At 41.3% G+C, this 17,574-nt stretch overlaps 2 protein-coding genes across 3 annotated transcripts; both read right to left on the bottom strand.

The window, feature by feature from the left end:
• Positions 1–513: 513 nt before the first annotated feature.
• Positions 514–8,127, bottom strand: NTRC (NADPH-dependent thioredoxin reductase C). Of its 2 annotated transcripts, XM_078579447.1 has the most exons (11): positions 7,867–8,127; positions 5,145–5,346; positions 4,939–5,044; positions 4,293–4,558; positions 3,254–3,533; positions 3,064–3,171; positions 2,132–2,218; positions 1,918–2,022; positions 1,695–1,825; positions 838–918; positions 514–641 (listed from the first exon to the last, which is right to left on the bottom strand). In XM_078579447.1, the coding sequence occupies exons 1-10, from the start codon at positions 8,123–8,125 to the stop codon at positions 858–860; spliced, it is 1,605 nt and encodes a 534-aa protein (XP_078435573.1). In that variant the 5' UTR covers positions 8,126–8,127; the 3' UTR covers positions 514–641; positions 838–857. The 2 variants fall into 2 exon arrangements, with proteins under 2 accessions (XP_078435573.1, XP_078435572.1); XM_078579446.1 differs by lacking the exon at positions 514–641 and having other exon boundaries at positions 667–918.
• Positions 8,128–14,425: 6,298 nt separating this feature from the next.
• LOC144707102 (secreted RxLR effector protein 161-like) lies at positions 14,426–15,759 on the bottom strand. The gene is made up of 4 exons (XM_078580224.1): positions 15,739–15,759; positions 15,349–15,399; positions 14,928–15,051; positions 14,426–14,832 (listed from the first exon to the last, which is right to left on the bottom strand). Exons 1-4 carry the CDS (start codon positions 15,757–15,759, stop codon positions 14,426–14,428), a joined length of 603 nt encoding a protein of 200 aa, XP_078436350.1.
• Positions 15,760–17,574: the final 1,815 nt, after the last annotated feature.

Here is a 17,574-nt window from a genome sequence, read left to right as displayed (position 1 = left end):
CACTAATTCAACTTCTGAGGGATAATATACAAGAGACACGAAGATTATTTGAATCATATTATAAATAAAGTTAATGGACTTGAAACTTAGGACTTCAAGGGCACTTCGGTCTTTGATGAAGTTTTAAAGTGTATTTGATCATGCATATTTGTGACAATTAATGAGAAATTAATTGAAAAAAAAGACAATTTAACAAACATAATATTAAGCTATATTGAAGGAACATCCTATGATATTAAGCTATATTGAATGTCTAGACAAACTTCCTATAAAACTTAATGTACCAGGTCCCTTTCATTCATCAAATATATTTTACCATGACAGTGTCAAAATACCATTTCATAAATTCTTATGCTGATTCAAACAATGACACCAGCTCAAAGTTTGAGAGATCTTTCTCATGCCCCGGTGATAAAGATGACAGGACTTCGATTATGGTCATAAAAATATATGCAGACGCGTCCATACTCAATAACTATCTATTCCTGAGATTTATGTATGTTTAATTCGCCATTAAAAAGGTAACTCAGGCTCGCTTATCGTGTTCAAAAAGTGTAGATTGAACAAAGCAAATATTTTTTGAAAAACACGTGAAACCAAGTAGAACTGGCCACACCCATAGCATTTACATTTATAGCAACCTGACAACGAAAACAGAGGGAAAAATACAAGAAGCTTGATTAATTGTCATTGAAAAAGACTCAAAAGCAAGATTTATATTCATGAAAAAGAAGAAAAAAAAGAAATGCTCGAGCGTCTATTGACGAAGACGGGTCGCTATTTCGGTGTGATTCGGCTATAATGGCAAGATATCAAGATATAGAGGACAACTCAGACCTGTAATGTCGCCCCAATGATCACTTGTGTGTTTCGATGAACTCTCTGTATTCCTTCTTCATCTTTACCCCAGAGACGCTCCTGCATTTTTTTCAATAATTAAACCTTAACTTTAAATTGATCAGAAGTGATCAAAAAAATTAAAAAGTCAGAGTCATACACAATCAGCATATTAATTTCATGTTTTCGTTCTTTTTTGCACATTTTTCAAAGCTAGACGAGTGAAATTAAAGAACTTTTAGGAAGACGAACACTTATAAGAGCGAAAGATTTTTTAAAAAATTGACATTATTAAAAACCATAGAATGATCGACAATCAGCATATCATTGTCACTATATTTTTCATATTTAATTCACATTAAATGAAACTAACACAGTTCGCTCATTCCTATGGAAGAGCTTAACTTTGAACGATAATTCATAGAACCATATTGGGTCAACATGTCCGTATCATCTTTATTTGACACTTTCATTATTATCATGAAATGAACCGATAACGGGAACATGAATTAGTTAGAGACTACGCAGAAAATGGTAATAACTAAATATTCATCGAATCATCCACAGTCGTTATTTAGCATTTTTATTTCATATTTACATACTTAATGATGAATTGAGCCAAATCAAGGAAAGATGAATAATTATATGCAGATATCTGATCGATCAACAATGTGTTCATTCCTATCCTCGAGCTTCATTCAAAACAACAAGTTGGTTATAACAAAAAGCTCATAAAATCATCTACAGTCGGCAAATAATAATGATTTCCATTTCATATTTTTATATTCTCTGGTTAACTATTTTCGAAGTTGAACAGAGTGAAATTAATAGAGATACAGAAAAGAGGAAGAAATTACTTGAGCATCTCCTTGGTCTTATAGAACTGCACGCAAGGCGTGCCCATGATTCCTGCGGCCTCCGCAATTTCGGGGTCTTCTTCGATGTCGATTTCTACAAAGTGGACATTCTGATCATACTCGTCGATGACCTGAGAATTAAGTTTGGTAAGGGACCAAGAAAACTTTGCCCAAACGATTTATCTGGCAGAAATTATTAAAAGAAAATACGCAAAATTGGCACCTTGCTTAAGATTGGTTTCAGCGTCCTACACGGCCCGCACGTCGGAGAAGTGTACAGCACGCAAATAAGCCGCGGGCTCTCATGGTAGAGTTTTCTCAGAGCGTACTGCAGAGATTGGTCAAGTTAATCCTTCCCACTTTATTTTAACTAATATATTTATGATGATTCAGATATTTCATGATATTTTTTTAAAGAGAGGGGCACAAGGAATTACCTGGCCTTTGTGCTTAGTAAGGGTAATGTCGAAGCCCATCGAAATGTCTCTGTCAGATATTTCCTTCTTCGGCTCTTCCCGCACAGGCTTTCCAGATGGGGAAAGAAAACATGTCAACAGACTGAATAAAAATCTCGATGAAATAACAGAAGATGGGGAAATATTCATTAGAGGATAACAGATTAAACCAATCTCAGACGTAGATTGAAATTTATTATCTCCTCCAATGAAGTTTAAATAAATGATTCGGAGGTGGTTTGAGCAACAGTTTCTGATAATGTTTACGTTATTTATCTACTCTGAGAAAACCACCAGAGATCTTGACATGCTGGCGATTAACGTTCACAGAGAAAAACATTATGGGCCTTAAATAACAGACCGCATTGGAGTTACATGCGGGAAGGTTCAGAGACTAATAGATGGGGTTAGCGTTGGATCTGATTTTTTAATCGGATTAATCAGATTTAATCATCTGGCCGTTTGAATAGAACATATCATATCAATCCGCTCACTTTCAGGGACAATAGATAAATCGAATATTTTAATCTGATCGTGATCAGGACTGATTGATTTGTCAAACCTTTTGATCAGATCTGATTCCATCCGATCTGATCCCTAACTCTTCGTTATCAGGGAATCACTTTGGCCTTGTTTGACAAGTTTCCTAGTATACCGTAAGATCTGACCGAACATAATTCCCAGCATTTCCTTGTCCCGGATTTGTTTTTGATTATCATTTCCGGTTGAGTTTTGTGCAATTTTTCTCAGTTCAAACCGAACTTTATTCCAACACCAGAGCCAAAGTTTCTTATTTCTGGAAGAAATGAAAAAGAACTCCTAAGTGTTTGCTCTGGTTTACTAGGGTTGGGTTTGCAATCCCAAAATGAATAAAACGGAAAAGAGCAAAGACGCCATCATTCCCGGAGAAATACCTGGTGGAACTCGACGAGGAGATTGTTCGCAGCCAGATATCTCTCGACCGATAAAGCGGCAACGCATCCAGATCCAGCAGCTGTTATTGCTTGTCTCCACTCGTGGTCCTGTTAAATAATCCCACATTCGGAAATAATAAAATAAAAAAAAGTGAAATTCTCAGGCAGAAATTTCAAAGATGGAAGAGACCTGGACATCGCCAGCGGCGAAAACTCCATTGACGGACGTGTTGGCGGCGCCATCTCGGACCAAGACGTAACCTGCACTGTCCAGCTCCACTTGGCCTTGCAATAGCTGGCTGTTGGGGGAATGACCAATGCCGTAGAACAGGCCCCTCACGGGGAGCACGGATTCGTTGCCTGTGTCGGTCTTCTTGACTAAAATGCCAGATAGCTGGCCTTTGTTATTGCCGACTACATCCACGGTTTGTGTGTTGAAGTGCACTGTGATGTTCGGGTTGTTGAAAACTCTGTGAAACATTCGCCATAATCAACCTGTTAAAACAAACACTAAGGTAGTTGAAAATTTACCACCAAGTAAAATCCTAGCTTCCCTAGTGCCAAATTCCCAGCCACAGCCCCAGATTAATTTATAACACAGTTCTAACTATCCAGGTTTCCCCAAATCAACCGCCAGAAAGAGCGCCACGACTCACAAAAAAAAGCAAAAAAACACCATTAAATAAAGGGAAAATGATGTGATGGTACGAGCGTTTCAGAAGTGAAGTACTGAACAATAGTATTATTCTTTCCCACTCCCCAATCCTCTGCAACTGAACCAGTTAATTAAAACATTTTTATCTACCTAGGCTTCACTAAATCAAAAGTTAAAAAGAGTGTCATGCGTCAAAAGAAAAAAATGCAACTGCCCGAGAGTTTTATCCCGCCAGGAAAAAACAGCAATAAATCAACGAAAATTAATGTGAGGATGTAAGCATTTAGGAATTTTTTGCTAAAAGAAAATGCTGAGATATAATTTTCCCGTTTCCCTGATCACGAAGTCCAAGACAATGTCCCCATTAATTGCTAATACAATTCTAACTAACCAGGCTTCCCCTAATCGAACAGTAGCAAAAAGGCCACGACGCCATCAACTTTGACTCAGCAGGGAAAGATATTTAAATTTAAATTAAGGGCAAATCATTTTCCGTAAGGACGAACATCTGCATAGAATGGCGGGATAATCTAACTATTATTAAATATATATTTAGAAGGGAACACGGAGTCACCTATCTTGCATTGCCTTGGACGCCTTCAACACGCTGCTACGAACAAGTAAATGTACATGACGAGCGTATTTTGTGAGATAAAGAGCTTCCTCGGTTGCAGTATCGCCTCCGCCAACAACAGCGAGCTCTTGGCCCTTGAAAAGCGGGGAAGCTCCGTCACAAATCGCACAGGCACTTATCCCTCTGCTCCAAAACTCATCCTCATGAGGCAATCCCAGCCTTTTTGCGGCCGCTCCTGTGGCTAAAATAAGAGAATGGGACTTCACCTAATAGGTGCAAATCGAGAAAAAAAAGGATGATTACCGACACAAACTTTCAAAATAAAAAGGAATAAAACGAGAATTCTTCCCAAGTTTAACCATAAACCTAATAATACATAATTCCAGACAGCAGGAAAATAGCACCCATCCCTTTTGGTTGAATATAACTACAAATTAATTAGGATGATAATTGTAGAAATAAAATTTTAAATTATACCAAAGTTTAATCATAAAGCTAATCATAACTGATTTCTGAGAGCAGGGAAAATTACTTTAGATGATTACGTTTATAACTATCACAACAAATAATAGACCCGTCTCTTTTGGTTGAATACCATTATAAATTACTTTTGAAGATAGTTTCAAAAATAAAAATCAAGAGGCACCTCGCGATCGCTGCTTCTAATGGTGAAAGGCCTATTTTGGACATCAATATATTCCACATCCTCTTGAAAAAGCTCCGCACCCCAGCGCTCAGCTTGCTTCCGCATCCTGCAATAATAAATAATTCGGATTTTAATTGTTGGCTAAGGTGCCAAAATCTAAATTAAAGAGAATAAAACAAAGGAGCCAGATAATTACAAAAATTTACCTGTCCATCAAATCAGGACCGGTTATTCCATCTGGAAATCCAGGGAAGTTCTCAACCTCGGTAGTAGTCATCAGCTGTCCACCAGGTACCCCACCAACTTGAAATCCTTCAAATACCAAAGGCTTAAGATTCGCCCGAGCAGCATAAATTGCTGCTGTGTATCCAGCAGGACCGGAGCCTATAATCACCAAATTCTCGACGTCTGAAAAGAAATATCAGAATTCACGTGAAGAGATAAATAACAAATTTTCATTTGCATAGGGTCAAAAGAAGTTCGAAGAACAAGCACAGTTACGCAAAAGTACGAAGATCAAAACTTGGGGCTTCTCATGAGAAGGAAGAGGAAAAAATTCCAATCTCCGACATCAAAATAGATACAAATGACGAAACAGCGTCCAGAATTTTGCTAAATGCAGGCAAAAACAATCCATCTGGAAGACTCTCCCCATGAAAGGCAGTAATTCAGTTGAAATATGCGATTCTTTAAAGAGAAAATTGTTGGCGTGCAAAGATTCTATTGTATGTATGACATAGGAGTTCATACATGTTTCAGTTATGATAAAGTCCCAACCAGATACTGGTTCTAGGAATTATATTCGAATCTCAGCAGGATTTTCCAGCAGGAATCCTCTGTATCAACAAGTTTTAATGAATCCAAGCGTTAATTTGAGAAAGGATGCCAGAAATTATGGCTCCAGAAAAATGTTCCACCTCAAAATAACGGCCAAAGTCATTAAAACTTTCGTGATTTTGGTGACACTGAGATTGAAAGAGATACAGAGGAAAGATTGAAAGAGAAAATCCACCTAATTTCCGAAAACGAGTAACCACCCATCTGAATCACGGCCAAAGTCACCCACTATGATGAAAAAATAAAATAAGACATACAAAACGAAATTACAAATCATTTATTATCTCCGTTGAAAATCAGGTCATACTTTTTCCTCAGATAAGAAATAACAGAAAAGCGTCAAGGAAGGCTGCATTTAGCAAACAAGTTCCCGATGCAATTTCCCCATGATGTTCCGATCATTTCACGGCAGAAAAGGAATTCAAAACCCGTGTTGGTAAAAAAACTTATCGATTATCTTGAACTTTTCCATCAGGTATTCCATTCCATAATGAAACTAGGATGAACTGATCCCTCAAAAACATTATAGACGAACAAGTTCATCCGAGATTAGTTAATGCAATTCAAAGAAAAGACTGGAATGTCACGGCGTGCATTAGACAAGTTTGATCTCCAGTGAGACTTGGTTTCACTCTGCGACGAGTCAAAAGAACACTTGATGCGTCTATTTGTGATTTAAGGGCTGCATCTTCCTCCGCTAAACACTTTCTACATATAAAGATTCCCTTTTATGACGACAAGGACAACCAACGATTGTCCAATCAAATGCAAGTCATTAGAATCAAAACGCGTCGGCAAGCGAAATCACTGATGGACCTAGCAGATAATGAAAGACGAAAAGAATATGCCAAGATATTGACCATAGAGGCTCAATTTGCTACATTCTTCTCTTGTTTAGCTAAAGGCGAATGAGTTCATCAGAGTTCAGTTAAAGCACTTCCAAGAAAATTCTGCAAAGTCACGGCATACGTTAACCAAGTTGGATCTCCACTAAGATTTAGTTTCGCTCTGCGACGAATCAAAAGAACACTCCATCGATTTCTTGAAAATCTAACTGCCAAATGTACCAGCTCTACTTTTAAACACAGCACATCAACAGGAAGACGACTGTTTTCCGATTCAAATGCAAGTCATCAGGAGACTTCGTAGACGGACCGATCCTCAACTTCAAAACTGACCGCAACAGAGAAGTAAGGCGCAAGAACATATAATCGGTTTCCTCCGCCAAAAAACTTTTTAGACGACTTTAAGATGTACTTTCAAACACTGAAGCTTAGTCTCGCCCTGCGACCAATCAAAAGAACACTGCATCGACTTCTTGAAAATCTAACTGCCAAATGTAACAGCTCTACTTTAAAACACTTCACACATCAGGAGAAATCGTCGACGGACCGATCCTCGACCTCAAAACAGACCGCGAAAATGAAAAAACGCGCAAGAACACTTCCTCAGTTTCCTGCAATCTAACGGCCACATGAAAAAAGTTTGCTAAAAATTCAACACTAAATTTTTTTGTTCTTCCACCAAAAAAGTTTGATCTATTTTCAAACACTAAAATTTAGTTTCACTCTGCGAAGAACACTCCATCAATTGCAAGAAAATCTAACTGCCAAATGTTAGAGCTCTACTTGGCACATCAACAGGTAGACGACTGTCAACTCAAATGCAAGTTCTCAGGTGAAATCCTTGACGGACCGATCCTCAACCTCATAACAAACCGCGAAAAGGAAAATAGGCGCAAGAACACTTCCTCAGTTTCCTGCAACCTAACGGCCACATGAAACAAGTTGACTAAAATTTAAACACGAAATTGTAAGTTTAAACACTAATCTTTTTTGTTCTTCCGCCAAAAAAGTTTGATCTACTTTCAAACACTAAAATTTTGTTCTACTCTGCGACGAACACTCCACCGATTTCTTGGAAATCTAACTTGCAAACTTCGCACAACAACAGGAAAACAACTGTTTCCCGATTCAAATGCAAGTCATCAGGAGAGATCATTGACGGACAGATCCTCGACCTCAAAACAGACAGCGAAAATGGAAAAACGCGCAAAATCACAGCTCCGAAGCCGCAAATCGTTCGTTCTACCTGTCGATTCGGAGGAGGAAGGCACGTCCTCGGCCGTGGAGGCCTGCAAGGCCGAGCAGCAGATCCGGCAAGCTCCAGGCGACGCTCTTTGCGTGCGCGCGACGCCGATACTGCCGCCGGCGGGAAGAACGCTGATTGATCGCGGCCGCTGCTGGAATCGGCCGCGGCGGAGGTTGTTGTGGTCCGCGAGGAAGGGGCGGACGTGCGGCGCCACGGACACCGAGGAAGCCATCCGATCCACTCCTATCCTTACAGCCATTTGTCTCGAACCAGTCGCGACCGCGCTCTCTCTCATTTATACCTTCGTCGGATGCAGAATTACGAATAAGTCTCGTTCGAAAGTGTATCTTTCGTCTCCACCCTTGTTCTTATTTTATTGTTATTTATCGTCTCGCATGCCGACCCCCCCCCGGAAGTCGTCCCGTCCCCCGTCCCGCGTCCCATTTTACTTGGGTCGACCGGAACTGTCCCGTCTCAGAACCATCCCGTTCTATAACTGTCTCTTCGCGGACCCGTCCCTCCTCAGAACCGTCACATCCTAGAACTGTCCCGTCCCAGCACCCGCCTGTCTCAGAACCGTCTCATCTCACAACTGTCCCGTCCCAGAACCTTCCCGTCACAGAACCGTCCCATCTAGGGTTGGGAAAAAAATGTTAGTTAGTTTGCGAATATGCCAACGAACGAACGCAAACACGAACATCAAAAAATGGTCACGAACATATTCGCGACCGGTTCACGAACAGATGACCTGTTCGTGAACATATTAGCTTCCTGAGGCACATTGGACAAGTGTGCCTTCTCCCCTTCTCCCTCCCCCGGCAGAAGGGCCAACGAACGAACAAGAACACGAACATCAAAAAATGGACATGAACATGTTCGTGATCGGTTCGCAAACAGACGAACTGTTTGCGAACATATTAGCTTCCCGAGGCACATTGGACAAGTGTGCCTTCTCCCATTTTCCCTCCCCCGGCAAAAGGGCCGACGAATGAACACGAACACGAACCTCAAAAAATGGACACGAACATGTTCGCGACCGGTTCGCAAACAGACGAACTGTTTGTGAACATATTAGCTTCCCGAGGCACATTGGACAAGTGTGCCTTCTCCCAACCCCCGCCTGCCCCTTCTCCTCCCTCCAGCTCCCTTCTCCCCCTCCATCATCCCCAACTCCTCCCTCTCCCTTCTCCCCTTCTCCCTCCCCCGACAGACCCCTGCGTGCAACTTTAACAACTCCCCCTGCATTGTTCCCAACTCTGGCAAGGCATTCCCTCGGTCTCTCATTCTCTCCTCTATGCCTCCGGCAAGCCCCTATAGGCAGCTCTTGGTCTACATTCACACCCTTTGGCAAGGCATCCCCTTCGGCTAACTACAAGAAGGTACTTGATTGCAGATGTGGCTTTATTCCAATTTACTGTTTTATGTTATGTATTTCTTTGTTTTGCTATTTGTTTGTTGTTCTAATTATAGTGCATATTCCGAATGGTACACTAATTTATTGATTGGTAAACTGTAACGAATGGTCATATGCAACGCATCTACATGTTTGATCTTTTAGTTGTGTGCGTGTAATGAGTGGTCATATCTAAAATTGCTTTCAGAGATATCTATATATATCAAAGTATGTGTCTATGACCAGTTGCATAATGATAATGAGAAGTGATACAATACATGAACAGTTTTGTTCTTCTTAATCCTCAAAGAAGACGTATTGGAAAGACTTATCCTCTATGAACGTTAACAAAGCTCAAACGGGCAACAATTCAAATCATATGGATGCAAATGTTGAAATGACACAAGACTGTAACCGCAGACGAGAGTCATGCAGGACTACTCTGATAACCTCGCTGAGAAAGCATCGTGGGCAAGAATCGGAGGCCATGCAATATTTTGAAGAGTTTGACACAATCCAATATGAATGTATTGTGTGCAAGGAGAACAACCCTCCAAGAATTACAACTATTGAGAGAAACAAAGACGGGACGACAACTATATTTTTGAGGCACTTGCTAAAGAGCCATAAAGAGTTGCACGATCGACTGAAAGGTAAACAAGTCCCAAGGTTAGAGGAGGAGCCGAGTTCTAGAGGTCAATGATCTATTGTTAGAATGTTGGCTTCGCCCATAGGGCAGAATACCTTCTTATTGGTTATCTCATTGGAGAGAACAAAGGAGATGCTCACTATATTTGTATGTCTCACTGACCAAGCGTGGACTATCGTTGACGACAAAAGTTTCAGAGAAGTATGGCTTTATTGTGCACAACATAAGATTAGAATACCATGCTCTAAGACCATTTGAGAATACGCAAATACCTTCTTCGAGCAAGAGTAGCAAAATCTGGTACGCTCACTATCAAATGTTAGAAGTGTTTGCCTAAAAGTAGATGCATGGACAAGTGAAAATATGACTCCCTTATTGGGAATCATTGTGCATTGGGTCACAAACAAATGGAGACCTAAAGAACATGTCTTGACGGTAAAAAAAATTGATAGTCCACATAGTGGGAGTTACCTTGCACAACTTCTCCTAGAGGTGTTGGTAGACTTTGGCCTGGAGAAGAAAGTAATTGATATTACGACGGACAATGCAAATAACAATAAATCGATGATTCCATCTTTGACAAATACATTAAGAAAAGTGAACCCCAACTTCGATCGACGTCAGCACATGCATTGTGTTGCGCATGTCATAAACCTTGTAGTGTAGGATGGGTTGAAGGCACTAGGAATTCCACCACCACTTACATCCGACGAGGCAGCGGTGCTGGTGGATGGGGAGTCCGAAGAAGCACGAAGGCGATGGGTTGGGCAATCTGCCTCGTTGGGAAACTTGGTCAAATTTTTGCAGCCATTCGTTCTTCAAATGATAGACAGAGGAGCTATGTCCAATGGTGTACGCAATTAAATATGCCTAATAGTAGAAAATTGGTATTGGATATGAAAACTAGATGGAACTCCACGCATGAAATGTTGTAAGTCTCTTATCAAAAGAGAAAAGTGTTGTGCAAGATGGCTACTTTTAAGCTAGAGAGCACAACGGAGAAAAAATTTGTGACTGATGACCATGAGCATAAAATGGCGGCACACTTTGCTCGAATTTTAAAGCCTTCCCTTGAAGCGTCAGATATTGTTTGCAGCTATAAACGTGTGACTGCGACAACAATTTTATCATTGCTCCAAGTCCTTGATGAACATCTTCTTAAACAAATTGATGCCATAGAATAAGGACCCCTTTCCCCAAACAGTGTTGTCCTCATGGTGGAACAACGAGCATCCATCTAAATCATGTGTAGATCCATGAGAACAAATTGTCCAAGTACGAGGCTCGCTTTCAAGGAAATACTACCTTCTCGGTTGCATTAGTTATAGACCCACATATCAAATAAGACTCCATTGCTCCAGAGGATAGTGACATCTTGGTGGCATATATGCAAAGACTTTTGAACAAAGTCAGTGAGGAGGAAGTCCCAAATTTGAGGGATGACGACAACATTGGAGGCAATGGAGTGAGTCAACAACAATGTATGAATTGTGAGGAGGAAGCGGGGATGGATGAGAGCCACATACCATCCATCAAGACGAGGATTGCACAAGTGTTCCCATGACAAAAATATATCACTCCATTAGTGGACAACGAGTTACATAGTTACCTACAAATGTCTCATGTGTCGACATATGCTCTCTTATGGTGGCAAGGCAATGGTTGCAAGAGTTTTCCTAAGCTTTCTACTTTGGCAAAAGATTTTCTCTCTGTTTGCACGTCCAGTGCACCAGTCGAACGCTTCTTCTCCACTGGACGTGGAATTTGCATGTATAAACATTCACGTATTTTGGCAAAGAACATGTCAGTACTGATGCCTTCTAAATGTTGGTTGAGGCAACAACATCTTGAAAGCAACATAGCAGAGTTATTGCCTGAGATTGAAGAGGTCAAATTAGTGGAAGAAGATTCAAACGAAGACACTATAGAGAAAGGATGGTAGAGAAACTACATGATATGTCATTTTTATCATGTATTTTTTTATTTCTTCGTAGTAGAAGAACGAATGCATTGATTATTTACTTTTTAATTTCTTACAAGGCACTGCAAGGGGTTAGTTATGGAATAAATATCATCAAAAGGCACTTTAAAAATTTTGGTATAAACGACATGTGGATGTCATCCGTTTAAAAAATAATTATTCTGAACGTTTTTTGACTGCCTTGGAACATTATTTATCTCATACATTGTATGTGAATTGTGTAAAAATAAGCTCACTCAATGTTGATGACCTCGCCATTAGAGGAGATGCAGAGCCATTCTCCATAGTCCAAAACATACTAATTGGGGTACGTACTAAGCAAATCCTTACAGAGATCCTTTCTCTCATGTCACCAGACTTCATGTTTGAGCTCCACAACCCCGCAAGACATGGAAGAGAAGTAGTCAACACTCAATGGAATGACAACATATTTTGGGAGCGTCACAACTTTGACTCCATAAATGATTTCTTCTGTTCATCGCAATGTCAATCGCATCGCCTCTCCAGAACTTGTCGAATTAACCCATAGGTGTGGCAACAGATGGCTCATCAATTAATCTACTCTTTTGATGTTTTTGAAACTCCGTTGCCAGAATAGTCTATTTACTTTTCAAATTGAACTAAGCTTTGGAATATAGCCAATGAACGCGTGTTTCATACTTTGAACTCTAACAATCGTTGTACTGATTGAATCATTAAGTATAGATTAATGCTTGTGGACTTTAGATTTATTATATGTCTACATATTACATAACTACTTTTTTTTAAAAAGTCCTCCTATCTATTACTTCAAAGAAAGATAACTACAAAGCATATGGTGATTTCACATCTACTAATTATTTCCATGAAACAATCATCTAGTGATTAACGCCAACGAAAAGTACCTATTGTTGAATAAGATAAAACCATACAAAAGCTTAAAAAAAATTCAAACCTATTGATTATTTTATTGAAGTAGATTACTGACATTATTAATTCATGTAATGAAATGTAGTATTCAGTTAGACCACCAAATTTATGGTGACAAGTTATTTCAAATTTGGTGCCTTGTTAACTTTGGTCATCTAACTTAAAATTTCATATTAAGATTGACCACAAAATTAAAACTGGTATTCAGTTAAAACAATTTTAAATGCACGGTTAAATACCTCATTACTTTCATTTTTCCATACAAATTAAAATTTTCAAATTCACCTTGTTTGTGTTCGTTCGCAAACAAACACGAACGAATCGAACACAAACGTTAATGCAACACGATTTTATTTCTGTCCAATCATCGATGAACAGTGTTCGTTCGATGTCGAACAACAAACTTCACATCCCTAGTCCCATCATAAGACTGTCCTATCTCAAAACCATCTCGTCCCAGTACCGTCCCGTCACAAAACCATCCCATCTCATAATTGCCCCGACTTAGAACCGTCCCATCTCATAACTGGCCCGTCCCATAACTGCCCCATTCCATAATGGTCATGTTCCATAATTGTCCCATCTTAGAACAGTCCCGGTTTAGAACTGTCCCATCCCAGAACCATCATGTCGCAAATTTGTCTCATCCTAGAACCGTCCTGCCTCATAACCGTCCAGTCCTAGAACTGTTCCATTCCATAACCCTCATGTTCTAGAATCGTCCAGTTTCAGAACTGTCCCATCCCAAAACAGTCTCATCTCAGAACTGTCTGGTTCCAAAACTGTCTCATCACAGAATCATCCCATCTCAGAACCATCCCATCCCAGAACCATCGCATCTCATAACTATCACATCTCATGACCGTCCCATCCCAAAACTGCTCCATTCCAGAACCGTCCCTTCACAGAACCATCTCGTCTCAAAACCATCCCATCCAGACCGTCCCTAATGGTTACACATGAGGTTTGTCACTCAAGCCATGTCAACATAGTATCCATACTCTTATGCGAATGTCATTTCCATGAAATTTTATGAAAGAAAATTCAAGAACAAATTAATTGTAAAAGGGAATTTTAGACCATTTGTCATCGTTTGTCGTTTCGTCCAAAAACCATCCTGAATGGTTACAACAACGGTTCGTCATTTCATCTTATTTGCTTGTCAACATCAATTCCGTATACAATAGCGCTTAGAGTAATTGATTGAGAAGTTTGAATAAAGAAAGTGTATCCAAACAATATATGATTTCACTTAGTAGATAGTTACAAATTAGGTCTTGATTCTTTATGTGAGCACGTTCACGTTAGGGCACAAATAGAAATAGAGGGAGGAGAAAGAGAGAGAGAGAGAGAGAGAGAGAGAGAGAGTGTGTGTAGGCTAGAGCCCACTTGCACAGGCCCACACTAGGCCATGTTTGACACTCCCCCGCAAGCTAGAGCATATAAGTCGAACATGCCCAACTTGGTGTTGATCCCATCATAGGAGATGCCCGGCAAGCTCTAGGTGAAGACATCCGCAAGCTGCTGGGACGATGCAACAAATAGAGTCAATAAGATCCCTGCCATTACTTTGTCACAAATATAATGGCAGTCTACCTCAATATGCTTGGTTCGCTAGTGGAACACTTCATTTTAGTGATGAAGATATTAGCTTGTTGTCACAGTTCATTAGCATAGGTGTCGGAGCCTCTATGTCAAGCTCCTGCAACAGGAACTGAAGCCATAACATCTCTCGCATTGTGGAGGCCATGGTGCGATACTCGAACTCCGCACTAGAGGAAGCGACCACCTTCTGCTTCCTAGAGCGCCATGTAACCAGATTACCGCCGACGTAAGTGCAATAGTCAGTTGTAGATTTGCGATCCCCGGGGCCAATTGCATATGATGCATCTAAATAAGCTTCGCTGCGAAGGTGATGATGTCTTTGATAAAGAAGCCCTCGCCCAAGTGCACTCTTGATGTAAGCAAGTACCCGTAAAGCTCCTACCCAATGAACTTGAGGTGGTTCCTGGATGAACTTGCTGAGAACATTAACTGCATATGCAATGTCGGGACGCGTTACTATCAGACAGATGAGCTTTCTAAGTAGTCATCAATACTGGTCAGCATGAGGCAAGAGCGGTGAAAACGTGTCCCAGAATGAGGGACGGGCCTCCACCGAAGATTATCTATAGCAGGCTTGAACCCCAAAAGTCCCGTCTCTTGAAGTATATCCAGAGCGTACTTGCGCTTGGAGAGTGAGAGTTTATCGCCCTAATAAGTGAACTCCATGCCAAGAAAACACTGAGGGGTTCCCAAGTCACGAAGACTGAGGTGTTGTTGGAGATAAGCTCTGGTGGTCTGAATGCCCGCGGGGTCACGGCCTGTAATGAGCATATCATCCACATAGACGACAAGGATGATAATTCATGTAGGTGTGCATTTGGTGAGCATGGTGGGATCAAGCTGACACGGAGTGAAACCAAAGGTTTTGAGAAGACCATCGAATTTGGCAAACCACGCCCGAGGACTCTTCTTGAGACCATAAATAGCTTTCCGAAGATGACACACCTTCGATGACTTCCCCAGAGCAACATACCCCAAAGGTTGCTCCATGAACACCTGTTCCTCCAAATCACCAAATAAGAAAGTATTAGATATATCCAACTAATGCATACTCCATGCCTAATTGACCGCCAAAGAGAGGATCACACGAATGGGGTTCAGACAAACAATCGGAGAGAAAGTCTCTGTGTAGTCAATCCTATATACATGTGTAAGGTTGCGAGCGACCAACCAAGCTTTGTGTATGGCAATGGACTCGTCAAGATTGTGTTTCACCGTGAACACCCACTTGCAAGTGACAATATTGGCATCTCAAGGGCAAGGGACTAAGGTCCACGTGCCCCTAGAGACAAGTGCTTGTACTTCAAGATCCATGGCGGCTTTCCACGCAAGTACCTGTGCAGCTTCATCATACATCCTGGGTAATGACTCCAAGGCCACGGCCAGGGCAAAAGTGCAAAAGGAGGGGGAAAGGCGATCATATGCAAGGAAATTAGAAATGGGATGATGAGTGCACGTACGTGTACCTTTGCACAAGGCAATGGGAAGGTGAAGGTCATCGATGGGAGGAGATGGATTTGAGGCTGAAGAGGCGGGCACTAGGCTGGAGGTTGTGGTCGAGTCACCATCGTAGGCTGGAGGATCTGTATCTAGCGCCGGTGAAGGGGGCTAAGCCAAGGAGGAACTAGAGGATGCCAATGAAGTAGAATCTAGACAAGTGACAAGAGGAGGGGTATTTGTAACATCAAAACATAGGAGAGAAGCCCAGTGGAGGTGTTACGTGAACACGAGGAGGAACCATTTGGAGAAAAGAAAGGAGACTCCTCATAGAATGTCACATTCGGCTGAAATAACAGAGGTTCGAGTATATGGGAAGAGGACTTGATACCCTTTTTGCGTCTGGGAGTAAGCAATGAAGATCCCCTTTTTTGCATAAAGGGTGAGTTTAGAGAGAGAGGGGGAGTGATCTTGGACGAAGGCAACGCATCCAAACATTCACAGAGGTAAAGGGAAAAGAGTGGCGATGGGATGAAGATGACGAAGTGGGATGTCGCCATTGAGTGTTGAAGAGGGAAGACGATTTTGAAGATATGTGGCAATGAGGATGGCATCTAACCATAGATACGGAGAGACATGCATCTCAATGAGGAGTACGCGAAAGATGTCAAGAAGAGAACGGTGTTGTCGTTTAGCTATGTCATTTTGTTGTGAGGTGTGAGGACATGATGTCTAATGGATGGTAACATGATCAGCAAAGAAACTTTGAATTGAGGATTGAACTAACTCCAAGGCATTATCGCTACGTAAGACTTTCGGGGTAGTGGAGTATTGTGTTTGCACCTCATTGAAAAACCGAGTTATTGTAGTTGAGACTTCAGTGCGGTCATTGAGAAAGTAGGTCGAGCTGTCTTTGTTATGATCATCAATAAAGATGATGTAATACCGAGGGGCAGTAGTGGATGGAGTGCAAGAAAGACCCCAGAAATCGTAGTGGACAAGATCAAATGGAGAAGAGGTAGGTGGTCCATCACAGCGTGGATAGGAGGAACGATGATGTTTCTCTAGTTGACATGGCTCACACAAGAATTAGTGAGAGAAAGAACTATTTTCTGTAATTTGTCAAAGGATGGATTCCCAAACGTTGATGTCACAAAAGAGAAGATAACTTTGAAGAAGGGGTAGACAAAAATTCCCCAATCTTAGAGTGGATGTCATCGGTGATGAGGTCGTACATCCCCCTCCATTCTCACGGCCCAAGCCAATCCTCTGCCCGGTATGCAGATCCTGTAAAGTACAATACGTGGGATAAAATGTGATGAAGCACTAGAGACCACGAGTGATGGTGCCAATGGAGAGGAGACGTCGTCGAAGGAAGAGAAGATCCGAAGAGTCCTTGATATTGTCATATTGCATCCATCTCACATGGTGTGAGTGTTACCAGAAAGGCAGATGAGGGGAGGCTTGATGGTGGAGGTGCGACTAGAGTGGCTGGAGTCTTTACTACTGCCTGAGCGGATTGAGGTTGCCCAAATTGCTTCCAACACTTGTTGGAAGGATGATTCTGTTTGCCACAACAAGAACATGGTGGAAAGGAGTTGCATCCCTTTCTACGAGGTGGTCGACCGCCATCCGTCTACGGAGCAGACAGTGTAGACATGTCTAGTGCAGATGGAGCAGGAGAAGTCCTTGGCGAGACCTATGGTGCTTTGGTAGACACTCAAAATGCAGTCG

This window comes from Wolffia australiana, chromosome 8 (genome assembly GCF_029677425.1).
Source record: "Wolffia australiana isolate 7733 chromosome 8, ASM2967742v1".
Taxonomy (NCBI): Eukaryota; Viridiplantae; Streptophyta; class Magnoliopsida; order Alismatales; family Araceae; genus Wolffia; species Wolffia australiana.
The sequence above is the reverse complement of the archived record's forward strand: the minus strand, read 5'-3'. Positions and strand labels throughout refer to the sequence as shown.